General features: G+C 54.3%; 2 protein-coding genes across 2 annotated transcripts; both read left to right on the top strand.

Moving 5' to 3' along the window:
* Nucleotides 1-6,229: 6,229 nt before the first annotated feature.
* On the top strand, nt 6,230-11,810 carry LOC102683091 (DDRGK domain-containing protein 1). The gene is made up of 9 exons (XM_069187573.1): nt 6,230-6,379; nt 7,958-8,104; nt 9,247-9,368; nt 10,022-10,123; nt 10,233-10,355; nt 10,440-10,478; nt 10,687-10,743; nt 10,859-10,907; nt 11,558-11,810. The coding sequence occupies exons 1-9, from the start codon at nt 6,292-6,294 to the stop codon at nt 11,716-11,718; spliced, it is 888 nt and encodes a 295-aa protein (XP_069043674.1). The 5' UTR covers nt 6,230-6,291; the 3' UTR covers nt 11,719-11,810.
* Nucleotides 11,811-12,767: 957 nt separating this feature from the next.
* Nucleotides 12,768-18,980, top strand: LOC138237752 (uncharacterized). Its single transcript, XM_069187572.1, has 4 exons — nt 12,768-13,252; nt 15,118-15,334; nt 16,311-16,472; nt 17,807-18,980. The coding sequence occupies exons 2-4, from the start codon at nt 15,154-15,156 to the stop codon at nt 18,103-18,105; spliced, it is 642 nt and encodes a 213-aa protein (XP_069043673.1). The 5' UTR covers nt 12,768-13,252; nt 15,118-15,153; the 3' UTR covers nt 18,106-18,980.
* The last annotated feature ends 2,660 nt before the right edge of the window (nt 18,981-21,640 follow it).

Here is a 21,640-nt window from a genome sequence, read left to right as displayed (position 1 = left end):
GGTCACTCGTCAGTCTTTAATACCCCGTCTTGAAAGGTTTTATTCATACCAGTTTAAAGTTTATCCACAGATTGAACACAATACCCACTGCTTCTACAAGAAGCTCCCCTGACACAGTTCAAGTTGGGGTTTTGAAATAAGCATAAGAACATAAGAAATGTTATGTAAGAGCAGTTATAAACAAGATTGTTTAATGCATTGTTGAACAATATTGGTTCCACACTCCCACATCTCTTTATGTAAATGTGTGTTGCCTGGTTACATTTAAAATAACTTTTGTTAAATTTCTACATGTGACCACTGGTTAGTGTTTCACTATTGATTCTGAAGACATCCACTGAGTTGAATGTATCTGAGAATTGGAACAAGGAGAGACTGACAGTGAAATATGAGCCAGAGGAACAATTTGAAACTATATGGAATTGCATTTAAAATCAGGAACAGGAGGCGATTCTCTACCCAAAGAGTTGTGGGAGGGTGGAGCAAGCTGCAAAGCCATGTTGTTGAGGCCGATATCTTGGTTTCCTTCAAGGATATCGGCCTCAACAGCAGTGCTGGACTTCCTGAGCCACTTCAGAAGCTTCTGCTTCTGCCCAGGAAGAGCCCCGAGAAAAAGTGAGGTTCACCCTCCCACACCCCACACCCAGATCCAGCCCAGATCTCGGCCTCAAACAGTTTTGATGATTATGACAGGCCTGTACAGTTCATTCTTTCACATGCTGAGCCAAATAGGAGGTTTCTTTCCTGATCTGTGCATTTCTGGCAGCATGACAGAGGGAAATATATATCAAAGATCATGTAACTCTTTGGCTTTCAAGACTGCATAAGAGTCACACTTAATGTTAAGCCCTAAAGCACTTAATAACCAGGCCTGATGCTGTTGTCCACTTGGCAGATAATAAAGAAAATGCATTTCCTCTGTGTTTTCCAGATTGGTGAGTTTATATCGTAATCTTGAATTCCCTTGTGACCACCCGGCTTGCCCCTGCTCCTCGATCCTACCCCACAGGGGAGCTCCTGGACATGGCTCTCTGGTGTGACCAATGACAAACGACATGGCTAAGCAGAGTGTGAAGCCTGCCGCCCAGTACATTACTGTCACCTCAACGACCTGCAGTCCTGCAGTCTCTCTGCTGCTGGGGAGGCTGGTTATCATTGAGGGGAAAATTGCAATTTCCCTGGGATTATTAAGGGGCTTCAGACATCTGAGCCATTTTGAACAGTCATTCCTTATGAAAGCAGGATGTCATGCTGTCTCTAAATAGGGCATTCAGCCAGTCACTCTGCAACATCGGTGCGTGTCTCCCCCAAAGACAAGAATCCGTATAATAAAACTAAATGCTATTAAAAATAATAAATTAAGGTGTCTGGCCTTTGGGGTTTATGGGGGAGATTTACAGTACCCACTGCAAAGGCTCATTAACATCTTTTACAGCTGCACACAGTGTGTTGGTGTGAAGAGGATCCAAGAACAGTTACAGGCGACAGGAGTCTTTCAGCCCATCTGGTCTGCTTGAAAGGTAGTGATCCAGGGATCTCATCCAGCTGATTCTTGAAACAAGCCAGGGCATCGTCTTCAATACCATGGCTGGGCAGCCTGTTCCAGACCTGCACAGGTCTTTGTGTAAAGGGGTCCACGTACTGTATTTACTTGTGCTGCATGTTTGTCTTTTACAGTTTGTTCAGAAGTAGTTCTCCGGGTCAGTGTCAGTGCCTTTGAGGATTTTGAATACCCCTCACAGTATTCATATAACCTTTCAAGACTAATGACATTAGCTTGTTACATTAGTCCCCCCTGCAGTAAATACCGTCACCTCTCTTCAGGGACCCAGAGGACATCAGAGCTTTGCAAAGAGAATGAACGTTTCAGTCTCCCAAACTCTTCACGGTTTGCTATTTTTTTTAATACTTTCAGTGGACAGAGTATACTTTACATTCATGATCTCTTAAGGCCAGACATTCTTGGTAAAACTGCTTGTTGTAGCTCAGCTTCCGCTCTGTGCACAGGGCTGAGATTCTTTGTGACTGGTGCGGTTTTTTACTGTGTTGGCACCTCGGAGAACGTCAGTAAAGTGACAGGTTGTCATGCAGAAAGGAAAGTGTGCTAAAACTGATTTTCATAACACTCCTTAACACTCCTTAACAATGCCCAGCCATGTAAGAGTGAGTACAATCAAGAGGGGCTTTGTGGAATAGCTGACAATATTCATCTATCATTCTATCCTCTGTTCCCTGTAGCTGCGCACTGTGAGATGTGAAGGTTTTCTTGCAGTGTTTCCTAATGTGATAGGTGCTCTGGACTGCACAGACATTAAAGCCCTCACAGGGCCACACAAGCCTGCTTCTGTTCACAGAACATCGATTCCCAGTATCAAATGTACTGGTGAAAAAATCATTTCCGAGGCTAAAAAAACTATGAACATTAACTACAGAAAAGACCCAGTAAAAAACTGTGACTAATTTCCATCAAAAGGCTATTCAAAGGGAAATTATTTTTAAATGTGTGCCCACAATGGGTGTTATGCAGGAGTTACATAAAACAGAACATTATCGGATGATCTGTGATGCATTGTGTTACTTCAGCAACATGACTCTTGGCCATTCAGAAGACTCATACTGTGCAAGCTATTGAATAAGAGCAGGCATTGACCTGAAGTAGGAAGTCTTCTGTTAATCTGTGTTACTGGTCAGCTTGATGGGCTGCTTACTGGGGATGCGGGTTATTCCTGCACCCCCTTTTTATCGACCTCCTACCCTGACCCAGATCCTGGAGACCAGGGCTGCCTTAGTCAGGCTCTTGTAAAGACACGAGCCCACATCGACAGGGCATGTGGGATCCTGAAGTCCAGATTTCATTGTCTTGGTGGTCCGAGGGGACCCCCAGACAGGGCATGACCTGTATGACCTGAGCTGTGTATGTAACACTGCCCCCCGCAGGCAGGACGGAGCTGCCACCCCAGCGGTACCTGCAGCGGCCTGCAGGGCGGCAGAGCTGAGAGAGGCAGTGAGGCGGAACACCATCCTAGCTCCTGCACGTGGTGACCAGGTTTCTCAGAATATATCATTTTTCTTCCAATGATATGTAGGTCATATCTTACCCGAAACCTGGGGGAAAAACCTCACCAGTAGTAGCTGATTCCCATCCCAATGTGTTGGAACAGAAGAAAATGTCCCGACGAGGGAATACACACTGTAGTTCATCGTGTCGCTGAGGTGATCCTCCCCCTCCAGCCTGCTTGTGCTTCCGATTCTTGTTGTTGGCTACATTTAGCGAACATTTTCATTCAAAGGGCTGCACTGCACTGTGTATGCTACAGAGATTCCTAAGAAGAAGCACGAGCCACTTGAGTGAGAGTCTTGTATTGTTTCTTGACCTCCCATTACAGTGCAGCTGTGAGCATAAATCATTACAATAACTGCTGCATGAAAACAATCTCACACAGTGGCTGGAATAGTAGCTTCACACCACTGCCATAATAATGTGAGTTAATTCATGACGATACATGCGTGCTCATTTTGATAGTTTTTTAACATCTTGAGTTATTTCTTTGCATTACATGATGAACTTTGCCAGCCCTCCTGTCTTGTGACGTGCGGCTTGAACGCACAGGGAGTCAGATTGGTTAAGACTTGCTCTAACCAGGTCACGCAAGCCAGAGTCTGCTGTCATGAAACCTCATGAAACCAGAGCCAGCATTATGCCAGTTATCACATGAATCTGGTCCACATTTACAAGGGCAATACTGCTAGAGGCAAACCTCTCAGCAGCAACAAAAACACAAAGGCCAGACCGGAATTCGCAAAGATGTGCAAAGTCTAACCAGAACAGCTCAGGAAATAAGGTTTTATGGGGGGATGAGGCGAAGATGAAGCTTTCTCACGGGAGGGAGGGGGCTGCATGTGACCCTCAGCTGCCCCTCATCAGTGCAGCATGTGCAGGGCCACGAGGGTGGCAGAGCCCTTGACCTCCTGCTGCTGCACCAGACTGCAGGGCTGTGCAGTTCAACACTATCTTTACACTGGTTCAACTCCCCTTGACACTGCTGTCTGAGCACTGATCTGGAATCGGGGGCAATTCAACACAAAAATACGTTAGTTCATTCTCAAACACTTAATGTGCCATTGCATATACTCTGTTTATACTCGTTGCTTCTGTTGTTCGTTTAAGGAACTTTAAGAAGTTGGTCGAGACAGTCCCATCTCAATTCATCACAATCACACTGCACTGCTGTCTGACCACTGTCCACACAATCACACTGCACTGCTGACCACTGTCCACACAGTCACACTGCACTGCTGACCACTGTCCACACAGTCACACTGCACTACTGACCACTGTCCACACAGTCACACTGCACTGCTGACCACTGTCCACACAGTCACACTGCACTGCTGGCCACTGTCCACACAATCACACTGCACTGCTGAACACTGTCCACACAGTCACACTGCACTGCTGACCACTGTCCACACAGTCACACTGCACTGCTGGCCACTGTCCACACAACCACACTGCACTGCTGACCACTGTCCACACAATCACACTGCACTACTGACCACTGTCCACACAATCACACTGCACTACTGACCACTGTCCACACAGTCACACTGCACTGCTGCCTGGCCACTGTCCACACAATCACACTGCACTGCTGACCACTGTCCACACAGTCACACTGCACTGCTGACCACTGTCCACACAGTCACACTGCACTGCTGACCACTGTCCACACAATCACACTGCACTGCTGACCACTGTCCACACAATCACACTGCACTGCTGACCTCTGTCCACACAGTCACACTGCACTGCTGACCACTGTCCACACAATCACACTGCACTGCTGCCTGACCACTGTCCACACAGTCACACTGCACTGCTGACCACTGTCCACACAGTCACACTGCACTGCTGACCTCTGTCCACAGTCACACTGCACTGCTGACCACTGTCCACACAATCACACTGCACTGCTGACCTCTGTCCACAGTCACACTGCACTGCTGACCACTGTCCACACAGTCACACTGCACTGCTGACCTCTGTCCACAGTCACACTGCACTGCTGACCACTGTCCACACAATCACACTGCACTGCTGTCTGACCACTGTCCACACAATCACACTGCACTGCTGACCACTGTCCACACAGTCACACTGCACTGCTGACCACTGTCCACAATCACACTGCACTGCTGACCACTGTCCACACAGTCACACTGCACTGCTGTCTGACCACTGTCCACACAGTCACACTGCACTGCTGACCACTGTCCACAATCACACTGCACTGCTGTCTGACCTCTGTCCACAGTCACACTGCACTGCTGACCACTGTCCACAATCACACTGCACTGCTGACCACTGTCCACACAGTCACACTGCACTGCTGTCTGACCACTGTCCACACAGTCACACTGCACTGCTGACCACTGTCCACAATCACACTGCACTGCTGTCTGACCTCTGTCCACAGTCACACTGCACTGCTGACCACTGTCCACAATCACACTGCACTGCTGCCTGACCACTGTCCACACAATCACACTGCACTGCTGACCACTGTCCACACAATCACACTGCACTACTGACCACTGTCCACACAATCACACTGCACTGCTGACCACTGTCCACATTCACACTGCACTGGTGTCTGACCACTGTCCACACAATCACACTGCACTGCTGACCACTGTCCACACAGTCACACTGCACTGCTGACCACTGTCCACACAGTCACACTGCACTGCTGACCACTGTCCACACAATCACACTGCACTGCTGCCTGACCACTGTCCACACAATCACACTGCACTGCTGTCTGACCTCTGTCCACACAGTCACACTGCACTACTGACCACTGTCCACACAGTCACACTGCAGGTTGTAAGTACAGTATCTGTAGTTCTCTATATTTTTTAACTGTGAATATGTATGTCCCGTTGTTATTGCTTTATAAACACCATGAATTATCAGTCATGCCAATAAAGCTGTTTGAATTTTAAAACACTTGTATGGTTTAATGGATCTTTGTTTATTTAATAAAATCATTCACAGCACTACATGGAATGAAATTTTGATTGTGCAGTGCACGGAGCGAAACGGTATCGAAACGCCTCTTGTTGTTGTAAGTCCCTCTGGCCAGCAGGGGCCACCAGAGAAACCCCGAGTCGGGCATCCGGGCCCTCCTGAGATCACGTGAGGGGGGTGTGACTGAAGCGGGTTGACGTGGACCGGCGGGTTCCTGTCACGTGTGGGAGGACGCGAAGAAGAGGCTACAGACGCTGGACATGGACGCGGTGCTGTACGCCGTCGCGGCGGCCATCCTCGCCGTGCTGATCGTGTTCGCCGTGAAAGTGCGCGGCCAGGCGGAGCAGGGTGAGCTCTGCGGCGGGGCCAGGGGAGCTGGGGGACGGGGGGAGCGCTCTGCCCCGGGGGCGGGACTCGGCTGGACTGTCAGAGAGCAGACAGAGAGATCCAGGAATTTCACGGCTTCTTTCGGAAGAGACGTCGGTGCGTGTCTGGAAAGCGCTCCGGGAGTGACGGTCACCCCTGCAGGAGGTTGAAGGAGGTGTATTGGTCTCTCGCCGGACCAGTCTCACCCCTGGTGTACTGTCTCTCAGAGAGCAGAACTGATCGGGTCAGAACCAGACCAGTCTCACCCCTGGTGTACTGTCTCTCAGAGAGCAGAACTGATCGGGTCAGAACCAGACCAGTCTCACCCCTGGTGTACTGTCTCTCAGAGAGCAGAACTGATCGGGTCAGAACCAGACCAGTCTCACCCCTGCTGCTCAGTGTCCCAGTGTGTCTCAGAGACGGCACCACTGATCGGGTCAGAACCAGACCAGTCTCACCCCTGCTGCTCAGTGTCCCAGTGTGTCTCAGGGACAGCACCACTGATCGGGTCAGAACCAGACCAGTCTCACCCCTGGTGTACTGTGTCCCAATGTGTCTCAGAGACAGCACCACTGATCGGGTCAGAACCAGACCAGTCTCACCCCTGGTGTACTGTGTCCCAATGTGTCTCAGAGACGGCACCACTGATCGGGTCAGAACCAAACCAGTCTCACCCCTGGTGTACTGTGTCCCAATGTGTCTCAGAGATGGCACCACTGATCGGGTCAGAACCAGACCAGTCTCACCCCTGCTGCTCAGTGTCCCAGTGTGTCTCAGGGACAGCACCACTGATCGGGTCAGAACCAGACCAGTCTCACCCCTGGTGTACTGTGTCCCAATGTGTCTCAGAGACAGCACCACTGATCGGGTCAGAACCAGACCAGTCTCACCCCTGGTGTACTGTGTCCCAATGTGTCTCAGAGACGGCACCACTGATCGGGTCAGAACCAGACCAGTCTCACCCCTGCTGCTCAGTGTCCCAGTGTGTCTCAGAGACGGCACCACTGATCGGGTCAGAACCAAACCAGTCTCACCCCTGGTGTACTGTGTCCCAATGTGTCTCAGAGACGGCACCACTGATCGGGTCAGAACCAGACCAGTCTCACCCCTGCTGCTCAGTGTCCCAGTGTGTCTCAGAGACGGCACCACTGATCGGGTCAGAACCCCTGCTGTCAGTGCTTTCAAGAGCCTAGTGAAGCCTGCGGGTCTGGAGGTGGACTGCACTGTCACACAGCTTTATAAAGAGCTGGGCAGGACTGCTGGACTCGACTAATTGGACTTTACGGTTTGACGTTTCCTCAGACTGTTTGTAGGTAAATTGAAAGCTTCCGAACTGAGAACACCTCGGAGAGGAGTGGTGAGTGAACCCGGGGCTTCGTGAGTCAGCTGGAGCAGGAGCTGGCCGAGGCTGGGGCCAGGGGAAGCTCTGATCTCTAAACTCTGCCTGGTGATGGAGGGGCGGGCTTGTCCCCAAACTGTCGGCGCTGCTGGGACAGCGGACTGATGCTGCGTGTCTTCTGTGAGGGAGACGCTGTCGAAATCTGAATTTCTCTCTCCCAGCGGACAGGGATCACAGGCAGGATGTGCAGGCTCGAGCTCGCCCCCCTGTGGCGGAAGACCGCCCTGCAGGAATGCCTCGCCGCCGCAGGAACCTCAACGCCCGAGTGACAGCACAGCGGCGTGCTCAGCGAGACGCGCCTGACCTGGGTACGACACCCCCTGTGCACCTGTCCCGAGTGTACAGTGTGCACCTGTCCCGTGTGTACAGTGTGCACCTGTCCCGTGTGTACAGTGTGCACCTGTCCCGTGTGTACAGTGTGCACCTGTCCTGTGTGTATTGTTCAGTGTGCATCTGTCCTGTTGGTTCTGTCCTGTGTGTATCTGTTGTACAGTGCATACTGTGTCCTGTGTGGACTGTAATTACACTGTGTGTAATGGAATAATTAATGTCAGTGGTGGAAATGCTGGGACAGATCCAGGAGTAGAGAACTGAGCTGCGTGTCTGTGGAAACGCTGGGGCAGCTCCAGGAGTAGAGAGCTGAGCTGCGTGTCTGTGGAAACGCTGGGGCAGCTCCAGGAGTAGAGAGCTGAGCTGCGTGTCTGTGGAAACGCTGGGGCAGCTCCAGGAGTAGAGAGCTGAGCTGCGTGTCTGTGGAAACGCTGGGGCAGATCCAGGAGTAGAGAGCTGAGCTGGGTGTCTGTGGAAACGCTGGGGCAGCTCCAGGAGTAGAGAGCTGAGCTGCGTGTCTGTGGAAACGCTGGGGCAGATCCAGGAGTAGAGAGCTGAGCTGGGTGTCTGTGGAAACGCTGGGGCAGCTCCAGGAGTAGAGAGCTGAGCTGGGTGTCTGTGGAAACGCTGGGGCAACTCCAGGAATAGAGAGCTGAGCTGGGTGTCTGTGGAAACGCTGGGGCAGCTCCAGGAGTAGAGAGCTGAGCTGGGTGTCTGTGGAAACGCTGGGGCAGCTCCAGGAGTAGAGAGCTGAGCTGGGTGTCTGTGGAAACGCTGGGGCAGCTCCAGGAGTAGAGAGCTGAGCTGGGTGTCTGTGGAAACGCTGGGGCAGCTCCAGGAGTAGAGAACTGAGCTGCGTGTCTGTGGAAACGCTGGGGCAGCTCCAGGAATAGAGAGCTGAGCTGGGTGTCTGTGGAAACGCTGGGGCAGCTCCAGGAGTAGAGAGCTGAGCTGGGTGTCTGTGGAAACGCTGGGGCAGCTCCAGGAGTAGAGAGCTGAGCTGGGTGTCTGTGGAAACGCTGGGGCAGCTCCAGGAGTAGAGAGCTGAGCTGCGTGTCTGTGGAAACGCTGGGGCAGATCCAGGAGTAGAGAGCTGAGCTGGGTGTCTCTGATCTCCCAGAGGACAGCAACGGGGAGGAGCAGGACCTGGAGGAGCATCCTCAGCTCCTGGGTGCGGAGAAGGTGGGGGCGAAGAAGCAGAGGAAGCTGGAGGAGAAGCAGGCCAGGAGAGCGCAGAGAGAGGTGAGAGGCTCTCCGGTCCCCTTTCTCCTTTGTTTCCTGATCTTCCGAGCTCGTCGCTCCTGGGAGTTGGCCATGGAGTGAGTGTGTCTGTCTGTCCTGCAGTGAACTAGCGATCAATAGATAGATAGATACTTTATTGATCCCGTGAGGGAAATTGCAATCCAGGGTGTCCTGCCTTGCACCTGATGCTTGCTAGGATAGGCTCCGGCTCCCCTGCGGCCCAGAATTGGGAGAATCCGTAAGGAACGGATGGATGGACATTCAGCAGCTCAAGTCTTTCTCTAGAAGTGCAGTATGAAGTGAGCAACAAGGCAGCAAACAGGCCTTGTGTGGTATTTGTTCATTTTAAATGAACAAGCTGATGAAATCACTGCATGTGATTTTAAGTGATTGAGGTGTGTACATTCTGACACGCGGGACTTGATGGTGCAGTCCCATACAGACGGTGGGCACTCCTGTCGGCTCACCTGGGGGCCCAGTGGGGCTCTGCTCTCCAGCAGCAGACGTAAGGACCTGCAGCAGGCTGACCCAAGACGCTCGGCCTCCACTGGGCGAGGCCTCCCTTTCCAGCCTCACTGTCCTGCTTCGGTTGCTGTCTTGTCGCACTGTGGCATCCGGGGTGGGCGCTGCTGACCGGCTGTCTGGTGTTTCAGGCTGAACTGGAGGACCGGGAGGAGCGGAAACGAACCCAGCAGCTGAGAGAGGAAGAGAGGAGGAGGGAGGAGGAGAGAGAGAGACTGGAGGAGCAGAGGAAGGTGCTGCCGACACCCTGACGCCCCGACACCCCCGTGCTCGTGATCTAGCACTGACGCTCTGCTGGGCGCAGCGGCTCTGACACTCTGCTGACTGTTGCCATGGTTTCAGGCGGAGGAGGAGCAGCGAACGCGGGAGGAACAGGAGCGTCGGGAACATGAGGAGTACCTGAAGCTGAAGGAGACCTTCACCGTGGAGGAGCAGGGCCTGACAGATACGCTCACTGAGCAGGAGGTACCGACTGACTGAGACCTTCACCGTGGAGGAGCAGGGCCTGACAGATATGCTCATTTCTCACTGTTTATTTTCTGCTTTCAGACTCATAGCCTGCTGCAGGAGTTTATCGAGTACATCAAGGTGAGCCTGTCCTCTGTCCTCGACTCTAAACAGCAGGATCTCCTTCTCCCCTAGTGACCACCATTCCCTCCTCTGCCTTTTCTCCCCACTGGCCACGCAGTCCTAGGGCCCCCTGTGCCAGCCCATTCAGTGTCCGCCTCAGGGCTGGTCCTTTCACCTGTATCAGTGATGGCCACTCTCATTCTTCCTCTCTCTTCCCTGTTCCCAGAATGCAAAGGTGGTTTTGTTGGAAGACCTGGCCTCTCATTTTGGGATGCGCACACAGGTCAGTGTGAGATGAGGAGAGGCATGGTGGGTGGGTGAAGGGTGAAACTGAAAAATTAAAGAGGAGGCTCAGGTTGGAATGTTAGCCACTGAACTTTGACCCCTGCTGTGCCTAGGATGCCATCTCCAGGCTACAGGACCTTATTGCAGACGGCTCTCTAACAGGTAAGCTTTGTTTCTTCTTGGTGGTGTTTTTTTTTTTTTATATACCTGCTTCTTAAGGTGAATCAGGTTGAGCAGTGATGAGCTCACAGACAGGCCCAGTGCATGAGAGACTGGGGAGTCAGGTTCACAATCCAGGGTTGTTGTCCAACAATGCAGCAGTCAGAGCCAGAAAAACACGGTAGCGAAGTACAGGGAGGATCCAAAGCCAAACAAGCATGGTTCAAGCAAAGTCGTGGTCAGGGCGAGCCTCTGGACGAGCATCCAGGGAGAAACATGAGTGAGACACCAGAGCACCTCGAGAGAAGACTCTACACCAGAGCACTGAGCATTGTCCAATAGACCTCAAATATTTGGCACCACCTGATGCAGGCCTCGATGAAAATTGCCTGCAGGTGATGAGGGCTTCCTATCATAGTGTTTCCATGGCAGCTGGCCCTGAGTGACAGGTGAGTCAGGGCGAGGCTCATGTCAGAAAGAGTCTGATGCTGCTGTTTCATCCTGCATCCCTTGGCTGTTTGTGAGCAGCAGGTGTATTGGCTCCGGTGTGCGTGTGCACTGCGGTCCTCGAATATGTGCCTGCTCACCTGTGCTGCCCCGGCTGCAGGTACGAGGATCACATGTGATTTCTGTGCTCTCTCCCCCTCTCTCAGGGGTGATAGATGACCGAGGGAAGTTTATCTACATCACGCCAGCAGAGCTGTCGGCAGTGGCTCGGTTCATCAAGCAGCGCGGGCGTGTGTCCATCGCGGAGCTTGCCCAGGCCAGCAACTCCCTCATCAGGCTCGCGCCCGAGACCCCCCTCACAGCCTGAGGCCCCCTGTCGGAGCCAGCGGCGGTCCCCACCAGACTGCTTCCATGTTCTGTGCTAATGTGTGTTTCAATAAATGCAGAATATTTATCTTTTCTCAGACTGGACTCCTCTGTCTGCGTGATTGGGCTGCTGGGTGAGGTTTAGAGGATTAGGATATAATGCACAGTGGTGCTGTGGGGGTTTGCGGTACAGGGTCTAGTAGTTTAGGGGCTTGAGGTACAGGGTGTAGTGCTGTGGGGGTTTGGGGTACAGGGTGTAGTAGTTTAGGGGCTTGAGGTACAGGGTGTAGTGCTGTGGGGGTTTGGGGTACAGGTTGTAGTACTATAAGGGGTTTGGGGTACAGGGTGTAGTAGTTTAGGGGGTTGGGATACAGGGTGGAGTGCTGTGGGGGTTTGGGGTACAGGGTGTAGTAGTTTAGGGGGTTGGGATACAGGGTGTAGTGCTGTGGGGATTTGGGGTACAGGGTGTAGTAGTTTAGGGGGTTGGGATACAGGGTGTAGTACTATAAGGGTTTTGGGGTACAAGGTGGAGTGCTGTAGGGGTTTGGGGTACAGGATGTAGTAGTTTAGGGGGTTGGGGTACAGGGTGTAGAGGGTATATGCAATATGAATATAAGTATATGTTATAAGTGTGACACAGGGTGTCAAGGTTTGGCGTACATGCTTGTTCCCACTGGAACAGGAATTGCGCTGACTGCAGCTCAAGTTCCCTTAAAACATCAGTCCAGTTATACACTACAAACCCGGACCCCTCAAACAACCACTCCTGTAACCTGAGAGCGGGCTCCATTTGGACCTCAACACCGCAGGAGAGTCCCCGAGCCTCTTACTATCCACGCGACTGTAGCTAAGGCAACCGCGGCCGTTTCGGGTGGATCACCCCTGCGCGCGCCTGCTGAAGGGTTAATACAGGAGGCTACAGACTGCAGAAACACGCGTGACCTAAAATGACGCTGTAATGTTAAGTGACGACTAGAAGTGATTGAACTCTTTTTCCATATATGCTCTTCCGAGAACTATCTAATTAAAGCTTTACAGATATTTTCACAGAAGGAAGAGCCCAGACAGCTGTCTGTCCGGTTTGTCTAGATGCGACACCGTCTCCTCTTCCGAGGACAGCCAACCAAAGAACACACTCGCAGCCAGGCAACTGCAGCCCTGTGGGCGCCATGTTGGCTCAAGAAACAGCTTGACAGTCGCTGGAAAGTGTCAGCCTCGGCCAGCCCGGGTCTGACTGCAGGGGAGCCCGGCGGGAGCCCCCTCCCCACCCGTCCTGAGCCTCGTGCTGGCTGTAATCAAATCAGGACACGAGCTCTTTAAGTGCTTGCGGCCCGTTTGCCTCGCGGTGTTAATATCCGCTGATCCCGGAAGTCCAGCAACTCTCCGGCAGCGGACTGGGCTGCGGGTTTCGCTCGCACGGGTCCGGAAGGGACGGGTTCGCACTGGTTCGAGGGCCAGCCTGGTCGGGGTGCGGAGCTCGGTTTGCCGGTTCTGGCAGCGAGGAGACTGGTTTTCGGGCGGTCTTGCGCCTCCAGGTAAGAGGAGGTGCTGACAGGTACCCCCGCGGGGAAGACTTGGGACTGATGAAGAGTGTGATCGTTCATTTCTCATTATTCCACGCCAGAAGTGTGCTTTCTGCTGGACGGGGGGTCGTTCGGGACGGTTGGCGGAGACGGACGCGCGCTTGACAGGTGGAGTCACCGTGTTGACAACACACCTGTTGAGCGTTGAGTGTAATTAATCGTTCGTTGAGGTTCTACTAATTAATCAGAAATACCCTTTTGCAAGATTAAACATTCGTCCTGAACGGGCAGCAGCTGAGGAGTCGCTGTAGGGTATAGGCTGTGTGTGTGTGCTTCACTCTGTAGGGGACGGGCTGTGTGTGTGTGTGCTCTGCACTCTGTAGGAGACGGGCTGTGTGTGTGTGCTCTGCACTCTGTAGGGGACGGGCTGTGTGTGTGCTGTAGGGTACAGGCTGTGTGTGTGTATGCTCTGCACTCTGTAGGGGACAGGCTGCGTGTGTGTGCACGCTGCACTGTAGGGGATAGGCTGTGTGTGTGTGCTATAGGGTACGGGTTGTGTGTGTGTGCTCTGCACTCTGTAGGAGACAGGCTGTGTGTGTGCTGTAGGGTACGGGTTGTGTGTGTGTGTGTGCTCTGCACTCTGTAGGGGACAGGCTGTGTGAGTGCTGTAGGGTACGGGTTGTGTGTGTGTGTGCTCTGCACTCTGTAGGGGACAGGCTGCGTGTGTGTGCACGCTGCACTGTAGGGGACAGGCAGTGTGTGTGTGCTGTAGGGTACGGGTTGTGTGTGTGTGTGTGCTCTGCACTCTGTAGGAGACAGGCTGTGTGTGTGCTGTAGGGTACGGGTTGTGTGTGTGTGTGCTCTGCACTCTGTAGGGGACAGGCTGCGTGTGTGTGCACACTGCACTGTAGGGGACAGGCTGTGTGTGTGTGCTGTAGGGTACGGGTTGTGTGTGTGTGTGCTCTGCACTCTGTAGGAGACAGGCTGTGTGAGTGCTGTAGGGTACGGGTTGTGTGTGTGTGTGCTCTGCACTCTGTAGGGGACAGGCTGCGTGTGTGTGCACGCTGCACTGTAGGGGACAGGCTGTGTGTGTGTGCTGTAGGGTACGGGTTGTGTGTGTGTGTGCTCTGCACTCTGTAGGGGACAGGCTGTGTGTGTGCTGTAGGGTACGGGTTGTGTGTGTGTGTGCTCTGCACTCTGTAGGGGACAGGCTGCGTGTGTGTGCACGCTGCACTGTAGGGGACAGGCTGTGTGTGTGTGCTGTAGGGTACGGGTTGTGTGTGTGTGTGCTCTGCACTCTGTAGGAGACAGGCTGTGTGAGTGCTGTAGGGTACGGGCTGTGTGTGTGCGCATGCGCTGAGCTCTGTAGGGTACAATCTGTGTGTGTGTGCGCTGTAGGGTATAGGCTGTGTGTGTACAGGTTGTGTGTATGCGCTGCGCTCTGTAAGGGACAGGCTGTGTGTGTGTGTGCTGTAGGGTACAGGTTGTGTGTGTGTGCGCTGCGCTCTGTAGGGGACAGGCTGTGTGTGATCCAGTCTGTGTAATGAGGGTGCAGTGTAGTGTTGTGAGTGTCTAGTGGACAGGGCTGGCAATGACATCATCATGAGGAGACAGTGCTGGGGGATGTGTTTTTGTCAGCTTGCTTGCTTTTTTTCCCTCCTTGTTTATACTGCTCACTGTAATATGACTGGCGTCTGGTTAATCATCTATGCTGCCTGATATTTGTGAAAAGGGCAGAAAACATGATGACCCCTTGTGGTCACTGAAGTATTCGGCGTGTCTCGGGCTCCACTGAGACCACTCCAGCGCTGTCTCTCCTGTCCTCAGCCTGCATGAGCTCTGTGCTGAGTACGCGTCTCTCGCTGTCCTCCTCTCAGCTGGGCCCATCCCCACCCCTTTCCTCCTGGGCAGCGATGGCTCTCAGCGTGACCCCGGCCGCCGTGTCCCAGTGCTTCGCTCTTGTCTCGCTCTGCACCTCCATCGCCGACCCCAACTGGATCGAGCTGTGGAACGCCAGCGCCCCCTACAGCTCCACCAGTCTCATCTACGGCGTGGCCTTCACCTTGCACGCGGCCCAGAACCTCACTGACACAGGTACGCGGCAGGGAGGGGTCTGTCTGTGCTGACTGTGCTCAGGGTCGGGGCAGCAGGGGTGCTGGTTCTGTCCTGGCGCACGAGCAGCCTGCACACCATTTTCCCGGCTCAGCCACGGCATTCCCCAGCTGTCCAGAGGACACAAATTCCCACTTTTCTCAGTGCCGGCTCAGTGAAACATCAGCTGCAAGAGTCCGCAGAGTGTTTTTCCACTCTGAATAAAATCCCCTTGAGTGGCAAACGGAGGGTTAGAAAGAGGCATGTGCCCTCTGCCCTCTGTGAGCTGGATCACCACAAGGTGGCAGCAGTAAGATGTGGAGCACTGCCTCGCTGTCTCCCTGCACTGCCAGGCTGAGCCGCAGGTGTCCCCGACCCTGACAACAGGCTCCTCGGGGTACAGGGTCCTGGGCTCAGAGCCCCAGTGCAGCTGTTTCCCAGCTTCCCCATGACAGGAAGAGATGAAGGCAGTCAGCATTTGTGCACTGGTGACTCGTGATTTTATTTTAAACTAAGGATTGCAGAAAGGCGTTGTTCCTGCTCTGAAGTGGCACACAGGGGTCACACACAGCAGTGCTCCTCAACTAAGAGCATCCCTGTTGTGCTTTAGTGTCAGGCAGATTGAGTGTGTGTGCTGTCTGTCCTTGTCCCCTGTCCCTCCGTGTGTCCGTTTACTGTCTCTGTGAGCGTATATCTGTGTGTCCACTGTCCCTCTGTGTGTCGGTGTGTCTGCTGTTCCCCTGAGTGTGTCTGTTTACTGTCTGTGAGCCTGTGTGTCTGTGTGTCCACCGTCCCTCTGTGTGTGTCTTTTTCTGTCTGTCTGAGTGTTTGTGTCTGTGTGTCCGCTGTCCCTCTGTGTGTGTCTGTGTCCACTGTCCCCCTGAGAATGTCTGTTTACTGTCTCTCTGAGCGTCTGTGTCTGTGTGTCCGCTGTCCCTCTGTGTGTGTCTGTGTGCTAACAGTGCTCTGTGGTGGACAGGTCCTCTGGGAGGGCCCCAGGGCCCGGGGATGAGACTGCTCTACTCCCTGGCCGCTCTGTGTTACTGCGCTGTGCTCCTGTCCAGCATCTCCTTCCTCTTCGACTTCCTGGGTGCCAGCAGGACCCGAGAGGGGCTGTCCGTAGTGCTGCATGTCTCCACAGGTACTGAGCGGGGGACGAGCTGGGGGCTGTTCCTCAAGCATGTGACGGACACAGCCAGGAGACTGAGGACTGTGTGTGTGTGTGTGTGTGTGTGTGTGGTGTACAGCTGCCACTGCAGAGCTAGAGAGCTGGGCTTCAGACACAAGGGGCCAGCGCTCAGTGCCCGTTAGAGATTCGTGCTCATTCGAAGAGGGCCTGCGGCTGACGGGAGTATCGGACAGGAAGAGGCTGTAGCAATGCTCACGCCCAGACTGCAGGTTAATAACCCAGGCAGGGCGCCCCCAGTGGGAGACCCTGAGTCACTGCCCCGGCCAGACAGGAGGAATCCCAGCCCGGAGCTCTTCCAGGACCGCGCGGGCACTGCTGTCCGGTCTCAAGAAGGCAGACTGCTGATCCCTTCCAGCTCTGTCTCATCCCTCCGCTAAGGAGAAAATGGACAAGGTATCAGGGGAGTAGAGATTGTTCTATTTCAGGAGTCTGTTGCCAGAGGGACAGAGTACATTTATCTCAGAAGCCAATTAACAAAAGGCTAGGAGATCATGGCCTGAATGGTAATTTGATCATTTTAAGAAACTTCACAGAAAGAGTAACATCACCTTGCAGGGTTTGTCCAAGGGGCCAAGAGTGAGAATAGAGGAGTGGCTGGTATTTTAGGAACCCGAGTTGAATTTGCTTTACAGCTGTAGCTGTGGAATAGAGAGTGTTGTTCAGACAAACAGCAGCCTGACTTGTTCTTTATTGGCATGACCAGTGAATTTCAGTGTTGCCAAAGCATTTACAATTAACATCTACAGACATTTACAGTTTGTGGTGCTCTAGCAGTGCTGTCCTGAGGCTGGCTGGTGTCGGTGTGGCTCAGGTCAGTGAGCCTCGGGACCAGCTGGCTCAGGGGGCTCTGTTTTGGGCTCAGCAGGGCTTCGTGGTGAAACGGGAAGATGCTGATGTTTTTCTTTTTTCTCTATTTTCATTTTCATAAAATACAGCTAACAAGAATGGGGCTGTCTTTCTTTTACCTAGACTTCTACATAGGGGTTTTGGTCGCTGTTTTTTAGGTGTAACTGATACTTTATTACTCTCTTCTCTGTTTATTAGTTCTCTCTCTCTCCTGGTTCAGACAGACGGCAGCCTGACTCGTTCTATCTCTCTCAATTCAATTCAAGGTGCTTTATTAGCATGACCGATCAGTGTTGCCAAAGCAAAAAAAATAAATTAAAATTAACAAGAAACAAAACTAAAAAAATAACATCTGCTGACATTTACAACAAAGACGTATCATGAAATATTGCCCTATGGTGTAAGCGTGTACTGAGACTCGTCCTCTCTGTCTGTCTCAGCGGTGCTGTGCCTGGGCTCCCTGTGCGTCGCCGGAGCCTGTCTGTGCGTCGTCACTCGGATGCTGCCGGTTCGAGGACCGTGGGGCGGCCCCGCGCTGGGGGAGAGCTTCTTCATCGCCGCGCTGGCGCTGCTGTTCTGTGTGCTGGCCGCGGCCGGCAGCGTGTGGCAGTGCCGCCGGCGGGGGGCGCTGGCGAGCGGCTACATGGCCATCGAGGGTGGGGTCAGTGACCTGGACACCCCGCCCTTGCTCACGGAGGGGGAGGACGGTGGGGGCGTCTTCCCAGACTGGTCTGCGTAGAAGGAGAGGCAGTCGGGCGCCAGACAGCGCCTGGCCAGAGGGCACCCAGCCTCCCAGCACAGCACCTGAGGCTCTGAGGGTGCCTGCTGCTGGCCTCCTCTTGGCAGCACGGACTGCAGAGTTCCACACGCTTCTCGCCCTCGCTGTTCCTCCGGCTGTGTGAGGTGTGTAACGAGTCAGTTGTAGTGGTGCGCAGGCAGGCCCCAGCAGGAGCCAGAAGACACACAGGCGGCCCAGCGTGCCCAGGGGCCACGACCCGCTTCCCAGGCAAGACCGCCGCCCCCGCTGCCTGTACAGCAGCTGGCAGGGGGCGAAGCCAGCACCGGACTGGGGTGCTGCAGCGCAGGGTGGCTCTGCGGTCGACACCCTTTCTCTCCTGTCCTTCTGAGCAGAAGGGTCTCCTCTCCCTTGTTCTGTCCGCTGCCCAGTGGCAGGACCCTGATCCCCACACCCCCTCGGGATGGTGGTGAGTGTTTCTGCACTGGCACTGCCACCCAGAACTTTCGGGGAGCTCTGAGCAGTGGGCAGGTGGTCAGTCAGGCAAACGGACGCTGGGGGAGCTGTGATGTTAAAGGTGACCCCTGTCTGGGACACAAACGGGCTTCCTCTGTGGAGGGGACTGGACAGGCCGCTGGCCGTGGCCCGTTACCCTGTTACCCTGATCCTGCCTCAGCTCTGCTGCAGAAAATGGGACTTTATACACGCGTGCTGCTTTTACAGTAGCTTATCTTTTTTACAGTGTTTTTATGTTGAGCTGTATTTTAATCCACAGCAGGTTTTTCAGTGTAAACTTCGGAAGTGGCTGCTCTCTCCACTCAGGGTAACACAGATGCCTGTAACTCTCTCAGTAAAATGTATCTTTGCTTTCCTCTTCACTGTTGATGTACTGTACTTAAGGGGGTGTTGCACAGAGCTGCCCAACGCGTTCAGGTAAATCTGATCGAGAGCAGAGACGCCTGTGTTTCATGCTGTAAAAGTTACAGCCCCTCTCCAGCCCAGCCCAGCCCTGCCCTGCCCTGCAGCTCTGGGCAAAGTCGGCCCAGCTTGTGTACCTGACAGCACAAGATCCTTCCTGGACTGGCCTGCAGTCTCCCATCAGGTGTCCAGCAGGGTGGAGGTCGGCTCCCAGGGGCTGGTGTCCAGCAGGGTGGAGATCAGTGCCCAGGGGCTGGTGTCCGGCAGGGTGGAGATCAGTGCCCAGGGGCTGGTGTCCAGCAGGGTGGAGGTCAGCTCCCAGGGGCTGGTGTCCAGCAGGGTGGAGGTCGGCTCCCAGGGGCTGGTGTCCAGCAGGGTGGAGGTCGGCTCCCAGGGGCTGGTGTCCAGCAGGGTGGAGGTCAGCTCCCAGGGGCTGGTGTCCGGCAGGGTGGAGATCAGTGCCCAGGGGCTGGTGTCCAGCAGGGTGGAGGTCGGCTCCCAGGGGCTGGTGTCCAGCAGGGTAGCGGTCGGCTCCCAGGGGCTGGTGTCCAGCAGGGTAGCGGTCGGCTCCCAGGGGCTGGTGTCCAGCAGGGTGGAGGTCAGCTCCCAGGGGCTGGTGTCCGGCAGGGTGGAGATCAGTGCCCAGGGGCTGGTGTCCAGCAGGGTGGAGGTCGGCGCCCAGGGGCTGGTGTCCAGCAGGGTAGCGGTCGGCTCCCAGGGGCTGGTGTCCAGCAGGGTAGCGGTCGGCTCCCAGGGGCTGGTGTCCAGCAGGGTGGAGGTCAGCTCCCAGGGGCTGGTGTCCGGCAGGGTGGAGATCAGTGCCCAGGGGCTGGTGTCCGGCAGGGTGGAGGTCGGCTCCCAGGGGCTGGTGTCCAGCAGGGTGGAGGTCGGCTCCCAGGGGGTGGTGTCCAGCAGGAAGCGTCAGTTCCTGGCGATGCGTTTGCCCAGCTGGATCAGTCAGGGTAAAGTGCCGTGTTGAAGGGTAGGACAGCTCTTCCCCCTGTTTCCGCTGTGTTTAGCCCTGGGGCAATACTGGCCCGAGGCAGGGCAGTGGGCTCCTGGCTCTCTGGAGCAGCGGGTCGGTACCCAGAGGGCAGCGAGGAGTACCTGGTGCTGCATCTCGGCTCCCTGCTGTCTCTTCACTTGGATCTTTGCTTCCTGTGTTCACTCACAATTCAGGTTCAGAAAACTGCCTCTCTGGTGTAATGTTATTGTAGCAGTTTTACTACAGTGCCTATACTGAACTCCACAGCACAACAGAGTCACCTCCTGGGCTATGTTCCGACAGCTGGTATATTTCATTCACAACACTGTGCCAGTGCTTGGCCAGCGCTACTGACCCGACTGCGATCCTCAGCTCTGGGCCAGTGATACTGACCCAACTGTGATCCTCGCGTCTGTAGGGCGGCTCTGGGCCAGTGATTCTGACCCGACTGTGATTCTCAGCTCTGGGCCGGCGTTACTGACCCAACTGTGATTCTCAGCTCTGGGCCGGTGATACTGACCCAACTGTGATCCTCGGCTCTGTGGGGCGGCTCTGGGCCAGCGCTACTGACCCGACTGTGATCGTCAGCTCTGGGCCAGCGATGCTGACCCGACTGTGTTCTTGGCTCTGTGGGGCGCCTCTGGGGCTCTGAGTCCACACTCGCGCTCGTCTCTTTGCAGAGTTGTGAAACGAGTTGTGAAACGTCCGTCTTCGTGTTGGTTCTGTCCCTTCTGTCCACACTGCAGAAGGCTGCTGTTGTGCTGGTGAGAGTAGAACTCAGTTTTTCACTGCACTCAATCACCCTGTGCCTTCCTTCTGCTAAACAGCCTTATATCTGGGTGTGCATGAAGTCTTCAGGCTCCAAGTGATGTTGTGGTATCAGTTCTGTCTTAATCCAGATGATTATCCTACCCAGCTCTGAAACTGTCAGTGGGGTTACGGCTGACACCCCGTTTGTAAAGGCCTGGTCCCAGTCTCTGTAATGCTGGGGGGTGCCCCCCAGCGGGGTGACTGTGAACTGAAGCACAGAGAACAGGTCAGGTCAGGTCCTTCTGAAATGCGGGACATTATTTATTCATGTGTTTGTAGGAACATAATGCTTATGGATTTTGGATATTGATTAAGTATTGTTGCTGTTGTTGATTATGATTAATTGGTCAGTAACGAGCGGACAGTCGTGACATTGTTGCAGTAGTGCTGGACCACGGGCCGGGTGAGAGGGGTCTGGCTCAGGAGTGCAGGAGGACAGGTTTAGAGGCGATTTGCCCTGGCGAAGTTCAGTAGAGAAGCACGGAGGCGGACAGCCATGCCCGTGTCCTGAACTGGGCTGTGCAGGGTTGGAGAAGCGCCCCAGCAGGCGAGCGAAGCCTCTTTATTTTCTGTGTACAAGTCCTGGCTCAGGGCTACGCCCTCCGTCTCTGCACACAGCAGGAGAGGCAGAGCGGACAGACTCCCTCTCCAAGGCCTCTTGCCTTCTATCACAAACCGGAGACACAGCCCCCAGCCCCAGCATGGCTGATCCCTCACCACGAGCCGCACGAGCCCGCCACAGGGGGCGCTGTGCTGCTGAGACTCGCACCGCCCTCTCCGCTGTGCCAATTATTAGCTCAGGTGGTGCTGCTGCTGGTCTGTGAC

This window comes from Lepisosteus oculatus, chromosome 3, assembly GCF_040954835.1.
Source record: "Lepisosteus oculatus isolate fLepOcu1 chromosome 3, fLepOcu1.hap2, whole genome shotgun sequence".
In the NCBI taxonomy this organism is placed as follows: Eukaryota; Metazoa; Chordata; class Actinopteri; order Semionotiformes; family Lepisosteidae; genus Lepisosteus; species Lepisosteus oculatus.
Note: the sequence above shows the minus strand (reverse complement) of the source record. Positions and strands in the feature narration are given on the sequence as shown.

What these genes read in the sequence shown, in the direction of transcription:
- LOC102683091 (XM_069187573.1), top strand. Translation starts at nt 6,292, where the DNA reads ATGGACGCGGTGCTGTACGCCGTCGCGGCGGCCATCCTCGCCGTGCTG. An exon ending in GCGAGACGCGCCTGACCTGG is followed by an intron (nt 8,105 to 9,246) that starts GTACGACACCCC and finishes CTGATCTCCCAG; the next exon opens with AGGACAGCAACGGGGAGGAG. An exon ending in GACTGGAGGAGCAGAGGAAG is followed by an intron (nt 10,124 to 10,232) that starts GTGCTGCCGACA and finishes CCATGGTTTCAG; the next exon opens with GCGGAGGAGGAGCAGCGAAC.
- LOC138237752 (XM_069187572.1), top strand. Translation starts at nt 15,154, where the DNA reads ATGGCTCTCAGCGTGACCCCGGCCGCCGTGTCCCAGTGCTTCGCTCTT. An exon ending in CCAGAACCTCACTGACACAG is followed by an intron (nt 15,335 to 16,310) that starts GTACGCGGCAGG and finishes TGTGGTGGACAG; the next exon opens with GTCCTCTGGGAGGGCCCCAG. An exon ending in AGTGCTGCATGTCTCCACAG is followed by an intron (nt 16,473 to 17,806) that starts GTACTGAGCGGG and finishes TGTCTGTCTCAG; the next exon opens with CGGTGCTGTGCCTGGGCTCC.